At 42.9% G+C, this 11,424-nt stretch overlaps 1 protein-coding gene across 1 annotated transcript; it reads right to left on the bottom strand.

The window, feature by feature from the left end:
* Positions 1-355: 355 nt before the first annotated feature.
* On the bottom strand, positions 356-4,513 carry LOC124872344. The gene is made up of 2 exons (XM_047372231.1): positions 3,876-4,513; positions 356-2,207 (listed from the first exon to the last, which is right to left on the bottom strand). Exon 2 carries the CDS (start codon positions 1,673-1,675, stop codon positions 356-358), a length of 1,320 nt encoding a protein of 439 aa, XP_047228187.1. The 5' UTR covers positions 1,676-2,207; positions 3,876-4,513.
* Positions 4,514-11,424: the final 6,911 nt, after the last annotated feature.

Here is an 11,424-nt window from a genome sequence, read left to right as displayed (position 1 = left end):
CTGGAGAGGACCTGTACCTAGAGGCAGCCACACAGAAGCATCGTTCAGATAGATATGAAGTGAACCACTCTAAAGCATAACCAGATACACCAACCCAATGTCTCAGCCTATCGAGCAAGATATGATGGTCAACAGTATCGAAGGCAGAAGTAAGGTCCAACATCAGCACAGCAGAACACTCTCCTGCATCACTATGCAACAAGATATCACTAGAAACTCTAACAAGAGCTGTTTCTGTGGAATGAAACTTACGAAAACCAGACTGATATTTGTCAAGGATATTGTGTTTGTCCATGAAGGCTATCAGCTGCATAGATACAACCTTTTCCAGAATCTTAGATAAAAAGGGTAATTTTTAAATTGGTCTATAACTGTTGAAAATAGAAGGATCAAGCTTGGGTTTCTTTAAAAGTGGGTGAATGACAGCGTTCTTAAGGTAAGTGGGTACATGACCAGAGGCCAGTGAAGTGTTAATTATCAAAAGCACACAGGGACTGATATGGCGGAAAACATTTTTGAACAGAGAGGCAGGTAGAATATCAAGAGAGCAAGAAGATGCTTTCGTTGAGTCCACAAATTTTTCCAGCTCAATTAAAGAAATAGGAGAAAAACTTTCTATAACATCAGGCCGAGCTGGAGCAGGTACGGTCAGTGAAGAACCAGACGGGGAGATGTTAGATCTTATATTACTGATTTTATCTACCAGAAAAGAAAGAAAATTATTACAATCCTCATTTGAAGAAATTGGAACAACAGGTAGAGCAGGAGTAAGGATATCAGTAATTATGTCAAATAACACCTTTGGATTCCCTCTACTCTTTATGACCAGGTTTGAGAAGTAAGCTGCCCTTGCATCTTTGACTGCATTATTAAAAGAGACTAAAATATCCTTTAAGTGAAGCAAATGAACGTGTAAACGAGTTTTCTTCCACAGACGCTCAACTTTACGACAGTCACGCTTTAAACAGCGAATGCTGTCATTTACCCAAGGTGAAGGTTTTGAAGCAGGAGCTAATCTGGTTTTAACAGGACAAACTTCATCTAGAATAGACAAACAATGATCATTAAAATGATTTGTTAAGTGATCAACATCATTACAGGGAGATAAAAATAAATTAAACCTGCCAGAGAATTTATCTGCAGTAGAGGAGTTTAACATGCGAGAAATAACTACCCGGCGGGCAGGGGACCGAGTTACATGATAAGACAAGTTAAACAGAATACAATGGTGATCAGAAACAAAAATGTCTTTCGAATAAATAGAATCAATATTTAGACCCAAAGTAAAAACAAGGTCCAGAGTGTGTCCTTTAGCATGTGTGGGGCAGGACACATGCTGAGTAAAATTAAAAGAATCCACGATGCTGATAAAACCTCTGGCGAACAGGTCAGAGTCATCATCAATGTGAATATTAAAATCCCCAACTATGACTAGCCTGGACAACTTTATAGTGGATGATAAGAAGTCACCAAGTTCCTTTAAAAACATGTTACTCCGGGCAGGAGGACGGTACACCACAGCACAGTACAGAGGATCCTTGTTTCCAACTTTAATCAGCTGTAGTTCAAACGAAGAAAAGTGACCGACCTTTATTGAACGACAAGAGAACCTGTCCCGAAACACTGCAGCGAGACCTCCTCCACGCCCAGACGTAGCTGATGAAGGAATAGTCATCAGGACAAAGCTCGATGAGGGAATAAAAGTCAGTCACGCTGCCAGGTTTCAGTAAGGAATAAAAAATCCAATTCTTGGGAGAGTATAAAATCGTTCAACACGAACGATTTATTAGTCACTGATCGGGCATTAAATAGCGCCATGCTTAGCGAGAGGGAAGTCCGATGTTTAGGTGATGTTCGAGTTAGAGGACGTAGATACTGAGGGTTTGGGCCACGACCATCGTAATTTCCACTAACCGAGGGGACAAAAGGCCAAACAGCAGGAGAGTCTGGAAAAACCCGCCTGAGATAGCAGAGTCTCACACAGCCAGGCCGTGAACATCCAAGCCGGTACTTTGAAGAATAACCCTCTTCCATGGAAACCGACAGATTACAGGAAACCAGACACGCTCGGCGTCGCATTCCCACCAGACCCCGCTTCCAGAACAGTCTGAGCTTCACCTGGACACCTGCTCGTCTTCCTCTCCTCCTCCGAGGTTTGCGAGTTCCCATAAAGACAACATTAGGGACGCCGGACGTAGCTTCAATCCCTGGGAATATAGGATGAAAACTGCCGTCACCGGGAGATAAAGTATATTTAACCATCATTGAGGATCTGATAGACATGAGTGTCTGGCGATCATAAACCAAGGCAGACAGAACATCGGTGATACAGAGTGAAAACAGCAAAGCAGAGAAAAATAGCACTATCACAGAGCAGAACAAACTGCGACCGGCAGTGGCAAAGCCAAACACAGGCGCCATCTTGCCACTGGTGGTGATCAGTGGACAGTTCAGCCCCTCTCTTCACCCGAGTGTCCAAAACATGCGGTCGAATGTCTGATGATACGACAACAAAGTTGATCATCAACCTCCTGCATAGGGTGTCCTGGTGCCAAGTGCACTGATGGACACCCTTATGTTTGAACAAGGTGTTCGTTATGGACAATCCGTGACTAGCACAGAAGTCCAATAACAAAGCACCACTCGGATTCAGATCGGGGAGGCCATTCCTCCCGATTACGCCTCTCCAGGTGTCAATGTCGTTTCCCACGTGGGCGTTGAAGTCCCCCAGCAGAATAATGGAGTCCCCAGGAGGGGCACTATCCAGCACCCCCGACAGGGACGCCAAGAAAGCCGGGTACTCTGCACTACCGCTCGGCCCGTAGGCTGAAATGATAGTCAGAGACCTCTCCTCAACCCGAAGGCGTAGGGATACGACCCTCTCATCCACTGGGGTAAACCCCAACACGAGACGGCTGAGCTAGGGGGCAACAAGCAAACCCACACTAGCCCGCAGCCTCTCCCCGTGGGCCACTCCAGAGCAGAAGAGAGTCCAACCCCTCTCAAGGAGACGGGTTCCAGAGCCTACGCTGTGCGTGGAGGCGAGCCCGACTATTTCTAGTTGATATCTCTCGACCTGTATTAATATTAAATAATATATTCATATTCATAATCACAACATTCAACATAAATGACAGATTAAAGAACAAATGCACGATTTGCCCTAAAAATGACCTCTTTTTTTTCACAAATTCAAAAAGTTTCACAAATCATACTTTATTTTTAATACTCTCTATTTAGTGTAGAATAATTCTAATGGACTTGTCTGGTCCATAAATCTGCAAACTGTGGCTCCAGAGACACAAATGGTTCTTTGGACCTTCCGCTGTGCCTCCTTATAACTGTGGCTACAGATGATTAAAAAAAAACTACTAATGTTTTTAAAGATAGCTATAACAACAAATAATTGCATTGAATTGATGATGAAATTATGTAAAATCTGACCCCAACATCTAGAACGAATGAAAGGTCATCTCAAATGTGTAAAATGCAGCGGAAAAACCCTTCAGTCGAGGGCCAAATCTTCAACTTCACTTTCATGCTATTAATCACATTTTCTTTCTACTGGCCTTTTAAACGGTGACCAGTGTAGAAGAGACTGGAGTTTATGTTTATTATTTAATACTAAAAACTGTAAAAAAAACAAACATTGTCAGTGTTACTTGATAAGACTGTGGTAGTAAAATTTCAGATATATTTCATTATAGACAATCTGGTGTCCGAGGTGCACTTTAATGCAACATGAGGTTATGCATTTTAAAGGCCTGTTAATTCTGCAGAAACTCAGCGGCCTGATAGACCAGAACATGTAAGACCCTTTCAGTCGTGTTACTTGACAGCTAGAGCACCCTGTAATTAAATCAAGTCGGACTCACCACTGCTGTCTTAGTGCCAAAGGACCGTTATCACCCGTCCTCATCCCGGATGAAGTCACCTCTAGATCCACTACCACCCAAGATCTCCTCCAGATAGATTAGGGAAGATCAGAGAGCCAACTGTCCAAGCCCTGCATGGCCAGCTGATGTGGTGTAAAAACTGCTTCATAACCTTTGAGCTTTCTGGAAGCAGCCATATTGTTCACGATGTTACACCCGTCGCTGAAGGTTCTGATAATCCAGTAATCACATGACGGTTAATTGGACTTTTATGGTGAAGCTGTTCCCTTCAAGTGCTGGTAAACAGGAGCCGGAGTGGGCTGAAAACAGCAGGGTCCACAACACCAACTGTAGAGCGGGAGCTGTTAGCGGGATTTCCGCTAACATGTGGAGATTTCCTTGGAGGTCTCCACAAACATTTTACATTCAGCTGGAGGTTCGGAAGTCCACCTTTCAACCTTTAGCTGAAACGCGAAAATAAACCCGTAATTTTACCGTTTCGTTGTCGGTTGTAGCTAAGCTAGCAAACAAGCCGTTCGCCGCGTGACAAAGGCGCGCGCTGATTGATCTGAACCATGACCCGTGTCACGTGACTCCATCACCCCACTACTTTCTTCTTCTGGTGTTAATTTGTGGCGGTTGACAAATAACTTTGAGGTGTGCATTACCGCCACCAACTGGTATGGAGTGTGGTTCTTTATGGTTTTAAAACTACTCATTTACGATAATCAAATTATATTTATTAGGCCCGAGCCTATTGTAATTGCTCCGTTTCTTATTATTATTCATCCGGGAAATGAATTGGCTTTTTGGAGGCCTTAACATATTCAAAACTTCACAGAAAGTTGTCCCCCAATGGAAATTTACGTATTCTAATGGTTTTGAAATTGGGCGTGGCCAAACGGCTCCACAGCGCCCCCTAAAGTGAGATAGGCCAACTGGTAAGTCCTAGAGAGTTGAAATTTGGTACATAGCTAGATCTCTACCAAATCATGAAAAAACGCCTCCTAGGGGGCGCCCTAAAACCAACAGGAAGTCGGCCATTTTGGGTCAAAGGGTCATTTTTGGACGTTTTTCACTTTTCATACATGTCCCACTTTAACAATCTCCTCCTAGGGATTTTGAGCTACCGGCTTCATATTTGGTCAATATGCAGTGAAGGCATGAGGGATTAAAAGTTATCAAAATTGTGAGTTTTTGAGCATGTTGAAGGGGCGGGGCCAGGCCTCAAAGTTAACCTTCTCGCCGCAAATTTCGAATAGCAATAACTTTCACATAAATTGGCTGAAATACACCAAACCAAGTATTATTGATCCTTCTCAGGTAAACAACAATCCTATATGGTCAAATGATGACATCATCAAAGCCACGACCCCTGAGAACAGGAAGTCACTTTTTTTCACTTGGAAAGGTGCCTCTCTGACCCTCTTGACCCAATCAACTTGAAACTGTGTCAAGTGACTGATAACTAGTGGGTCTAACTTCGTTTGAAGCACAGTGACTTTTCATAAAAGGGCGTGGCCATGGTGGCGCGGCGAAGTTGGATGTCACGCCTTGGCCATACGTTTGGCGTAAATTTCCACATACATCATCTGATCTGCACCAAATTCAATGTGATTGATCCTAGTCCAATCCCCAACAGAGATCAGATGACATATTTGGTGGGCGGGGCCAAAGTGGTCCACAGCGCCCCCTAGAAAAAATTTTAAAATCAGCCCCAAGCCATGCTTTGACCGAGGATTGTGAAATTTGGTAGACATATGTAACTTCTCAAGACCTACAAAAAAGTCTCTTGGAGCATTGGTCCAAACCCAACAGGAAGTCAGTCATTTTGGACTGAAGTTGCCATTTTGACCCCAGATTTGCCCTTTCTAGCCCGCATATCTGAGCAAACTCCTCCTACAGCTTTTGACTTAGAGACTTGAAAATCACTCAGTTTACTCTTAAGACACCGGGGATCAAAAGTTATCAAAAGCTTTTTAATACATGAAAGCGTGTGGGTGTGGCTAAGCCTCAAAATCTGACTTCTCGCCATGAAACAAAATTATTATAGTTTCTACAAGGAAAGTCACAGAGTCCTGAAACCTTCTGGGATTTATCCATATGATGACTGGAACAATATTCAATGGTCAACTGCTGACATCATTGAAGCCCCGCCCCCTGAGAACAGGAAGTGTCATGTTTTCCTTTAGAGAGTCAATTTTTTCATCTAATCAATGTGAAACTGTCCCAAGTAACAGATAACATGATGGTCTAAGACAGTCTCCAGTGCTGACTGCTTTAGCTGGAGGGCGTGGCTATGATGGCGTGGCAAATTCTGATGGCACGCCATACGTTTGCCTCTAAATTACACATGCATGGTCCGATTTATTCCAAACTGAATATGGTTGATCTTTGTCAGGCCCCAAACAGCTCTATTGGATTACATTGAAATTTGGATCAATAGCGCCCCCTAGGACACTTCAAGGGCTATATCTCCCTCTTACATCATCGGATCCACTTGAAATGTAGTATACATGATCATGAGTCAATGATGGACATGTTGACACAGTCAGTTGATGACATCAATTCAGCTCCGCCCACTAATAAACAACTGAGTGCAGGTTCTCTCTGGAAGGTCAGATTTCCCCCAAATTTTAAATGCTTCTCGCCAGACCAGAACTCTGCATGACCGAAGATCATATGACATGTCACTCACAGTCCCCCTTAGTGGCGATGTTTGGAATTGAACGGTGGTCTCATTGGTGGCGTGCAGCCGGCGATGGCAGGCTCCTGCGGTTGCTGCACAGGCCGAGTCGCACTGAGGTGCGAGAGCCTTCAATGCTGCTTGCAGCTTTAATTAATTTAGTTTTCTTGAAAAATTTGATTTGAATATGTCTGCTCCCTAAACATCTTTGCAATGTATCTATCAAATTAAAATTTTCTTTAATACCTACAAATTCTCTCCTCAAAATTGTTTTCTTGTTCATATTTCTGACACTTCAATATTACATGTTCTATTGTTTCCTCCTCTCCACAATGATCACATTTTGCTGTATTATGTTTTTTTTATCTTGAACAATGTAGAATTAAGTTCTGTATGTCCAAATCTTAATCTTGTAATTAACCTTTCCTCTTTTCTGCTCCTTCTTCCAGTTCTTACTTCTCCTACTATCTTGTTGATTCTGTAAAACCATCTTTCTTTCCTTTTTTCATCCCACCTTTTTTGCCACTCTTTCCTGATTCTCTGTTTAATGATATTTCTCACCTCTGACCTACTAGTATTAATTATAAAGCTAATATGGTTCTGTATTGCCTATTTTGCCGTCCTGTCTGCCATCTCATTCCCTCCAACTCCTACATGCGCTGGTACCCATAAAAATACTAATATTAATCCCATCCTTTGTATTCTGAATAAAGTATGTTTTATTTCCAACAAAATGTCTGGCCTGCCATCTGATTATGTTTTAAACTTAATAATGCTGAACTTGAGACTGAGCAAATTATTGTTTTTAATGGTTTTATATCCTCCACCCACTGCACTGCTAGCAATATTGCTAATAATTCTCCTGAATATATTGATAATCCATTTCTAATTATTTTTCCTACTGTTATTTTAAAATCTGGTATTATAAATGCTACTCCTACTTTTCCCATCTGTTTTTGATGCGTCTGTGTAAATCTGAACATATTGATAGTAATTGTTTATACATTCTTGTATTATACTTGAATCTAGAATACATTTTGGATCGTTTTTCTTTTCCATCAATGCCATATCCACCACTGCTTCTGGTAACACCCACGGTGGCACCACTGGCGAAGGCAACATTGAACTTATTTCTATATGATGTATTTGAAATTCTTCTGCTATGTAATTGATGATCCAGCCAAAACCTCTCGTTTGTTTTCGTTTTTTTTTCTCCCAGCATGGTTTTAAAATATGACATGTAGGATGATCTGGATTATTCACTCACTACTTTCAAGCCAGGTCTTTCTTAATTCAATTCAAAAATACTTTATTAATCCCAAAGGGAAATTAAATGTTGTTGTAGCTCATTATGAAGGTTTCTTCAAAGAGCCGTTGTAGATGCTGATGGCTGTGGGCAGGAAGGATCTCCTGTAGCGCTCCGTCTTACAGCAGATCTGAAGAAGCCTCTGACTGAAGACACTCTGTTGTTGTAGGACAGTCTCATGAAGAGGATGCTCAGGGTTCTCCATAATGTTCTTCATTTTATGAAGAATCCGTCTTTCCACAATGATCTCCAGAGGTTCCAGAGGAGTCCCCAGAACAGAGCCAGCCTTTTTTATCAGCTTGTTGAGCTTTTTTAAGTCCCTGGCTCTGATGCTGCTTCCCCAGCAGATGATGGCAGAAGAGATCACACTTTCCACAACAGACTTATAGAAGATATGCAGCATCTTGCTGCAAACACCAAAGGACCTAAGCTTCCTCAAGAACCACAGTCTGCTCTGTCCCTTCTTGTAGATGGCTTCACAGTTGCATCTCCACTCTAGTCTATTGTCCAGGTGAACACAGAGGTATTTATACTCCTCCACCACCTCCACTTCTTCTCCCATGATAGAAATAGTTTTTGACTTATTCCTGTTTCTCTTAAAATCTACAATCATCTCCTTTGTTTAAGTCACGTTCAAAATGAGATGATTGTTTCCACACCATGCCACAAAGCGGTCCACCACCTTCCTGTACTCAGCTTCTTGTCCATCTCTGATCCACCCCACGACTGCAGAATCATCTGAGTATTTCTGCAGATGACAGGAGTCTGTCTTGTACTGGAAGTCTGAGGTGTACACAGTGAAAAGGAATGGTGAGAGTACAGTCCCCTGTGGTGCTCCTGTGCTGCTGACTACCTGGTTAGATTCACAACCCTTCAGTCTCACAAACTGTGGTCTGTTTGTCAGGTAGTCTTTGATCCAGGAGATTGTTGAGGCCTCCACCTGAGTCTTCTGGAGTTTCTGACAAAGCAATTCAGGTTGGATTGTATTAAATGCACTGGAGAAATCAAAGAACATGATCCTCACAGTGCTGCTGGCTTTGTCCAGATGACAGTGGGTTTGTTGAAGCAGGTGTATGATGGCATCTTCAACTCCAACTCCACAGCGATAAGCAAACTGAAGGGGGTCCTGATGGTTTACTGTTTGCTTACTCAGGTGGGCCAACAGGAGTCTCTCTAGGACCTTCATGATGTGAGATGTCAGGGCAACAGGTCTATAGTCATTGAGGACTGATGGGTGAGTTTTCTTTGGTACCAGAACAAGACAGGAGGTCTTCCACAACACCGGAACCTTCTTCTGGGCCAGGTTAAGGTTGAAGAGGTGTTGCAGAATCCCACAGAGCTGCTCTGCACAGGCCTTCAGGACTCTAGGGCTGACATGATCTGGACCTGCAGCCTTATTCTGATGCAGTCTCTCCAGTTGCATCTTCACTTGACTTCTTGAGACACACAGGTGGAAGAGGGAGGCAAAGGAAGCATCAGCATCTTCTGATATGGTTGAAGGCAAACATGTAGAAGCAGAAGGGTCTAGGGCTGAGGTGGAAGATAAAAAATGTGAGGTGTTACTGGACAGCTGTGGGTCAAAGGAAGATGGAATGTCTGTTTGGCTGTGAGCAGGAGAGGAAGATGCGAAGCTGGTTTCTGAACTGAACCTATTGAAGAATGTGTTCAGTTCATTGGCTCTGTCCAGACCTCCATTGGTCTGATCTTCTTTCTGCTTGAAGCCTGTGATCTTCTTCATCCCTGTCCACACATCTCTGATATTGTTTTGCTGGAGCTTGCTCTTCAGCTTCTTCTTGTACACCTCCTTGCTGTCTCTTATCTTGACTTTAAGTTGCTTCTGTATTCTCCTCAATAATTCTCTGTCTCCCTCTCTGAAGGCTCTTTTTGTCTTGTTAAGCAGGTCCTTCAGGTCACTGGTGATCCAAGGTTTGTTATTGGGGAAGCATCTCACGGTTCTGGTGGGGATGATGTTATCCACACAGAAGTTTATATAGTCGGTTACACACTCAGTCATGGCATTGATGTCCTCTCCATGTGGCTGGCACAGTGCGTCCCAGTCTGTAGCCTCAAAGCAACCTTGCAGGGCTTCTTCAGCTTCCTGTGACCATTTTCTCACAGTCCTCTTTATTACAGGTTGTCTCTGAACAAGGGGCTTATATTTCGAGCAGAGAAAAACAAGATTGTGATCTGATTTGCCTAGAGGAGGTCTTGCTGTAGAGATGTATGAGTCCTTGACATTTGCATAAAACAAATCTAATGTTTTGTTTTCTCTGGTAGAGCAGCTGACAAATTGTTGAAACGTTGGAAGTGTAGCAGAGAGCATGGTTAAAATCACCAGAAATTGCCACAAAAGCATTGGGGTTTTGTGTCTGTAGCTTATCAACAACTGAGCTGATGGCATCACATGCAGTGTCAGCAACAGCGGAAGGTGGAACGTAAACTGTTACCAAAATAACACTGGTGAACTCTCTGGGTAAATAATATGGACGAAAACCTACTGCCAACAGTTCAATATCTGGACTGCAGAGATGACACTTCACAGTAACATGTCCTGGATTACACCATCTATTGTTCACAAGTACTGCCAGTCCACCTCCTTTACATTTGCCGCTCCTCTTTAAATCTCTTGTCTGCTCGTATGGTTAAAAACCCCGGCAGAGAGATGCTGGAGTCGGGGATATGATCCTGCAGCCATGTCTCAGTAAAACACATAATACTGCATGTCCGGTACTCTGGCTGGGTCCTTTGTAGGGCTTGGAGTTCATCCAACTTGTTTCCCAACGATCTCACATTGCCCATCAAAATCGACAGAAGAGATGGTTTGAACTTCCTCCTTCTCTCTCTTCTCTTAGCTCCTGCTCTGCATCCACGGCGTCTCCTTTTCAACTCATCAGGGATTTGGGGTTGTAGTTGAAGTATTATTTGAGCTTTTGAGATATTAATCAGCTGCTCCCAGTTGTAAGAAACAACCCCGTTGCCATGGCAATGCATCATAACAAATGTCCAAAAATAGAAAGTATTAATAAAAATCCTCCAAGCTGCACAGCATCCGACACTGGAGTGGACAGTCGTACAAAAAAAAATCAACTGTATCCACCACAAGAGGAATAGTTCCCAAAAAAGAATAAATCAAAATCAAAAGTAACAGAATTACTCCAACCTGCTGCCACCTTGAGCGGAGCAATTCTAGAAATTTCTTAATATTGCCCATTGATTACGATAGGCTGTTCAGGCGCATTGATGCGTCCCAAGACAGGGACAATTATCAGCATCCGGGTTCCGCAGTTCTTCCCCTGCATGTAACTTTTAAGTCCTACCAAGGTTTCCCGGTCAGACCCAAACTGGGTACCCTGTAGACACATTGTAAACCCAAAATAAAGTTGGAACCAGATGTTTACATAAACTGTATCAAAGGACAACTATTGTTGGTCACTCTTACATTAAACCAGACTAAATTCTTCCTGAAAATTTGTTGGCCGAGCCAAAAAGATGTGTTTGATCAAAACAAATGGCTCATCTGATTTGAAGTGGGGTAGTGAGAGAAAGAGGTTGTGGAT

The sequence above is a fragment of the Girardinichthys multiradiatus genome, chromosome 8 (genome assembly GCF_021462225.1).
Source record: "Girardinichthys multiradiatus isolate DD_20200921_A chromosome 8, DD_fGirMul_XY1, whole genome shotgun sequence".
NCBI classification, from domain to species: domain Eukaryota; kingdom Metazoa; phylum Chordata; class Actinopteri; order Cyprinodontiformes; family Goodeidae; genus Girardinichthys; species Girardinichthys multiradiatus.
The sequence above is the reverse complement of the archived record's forward strand: the minus strand, read 5'-3'. Positions and strand labels throughout refer to the sequence as shown.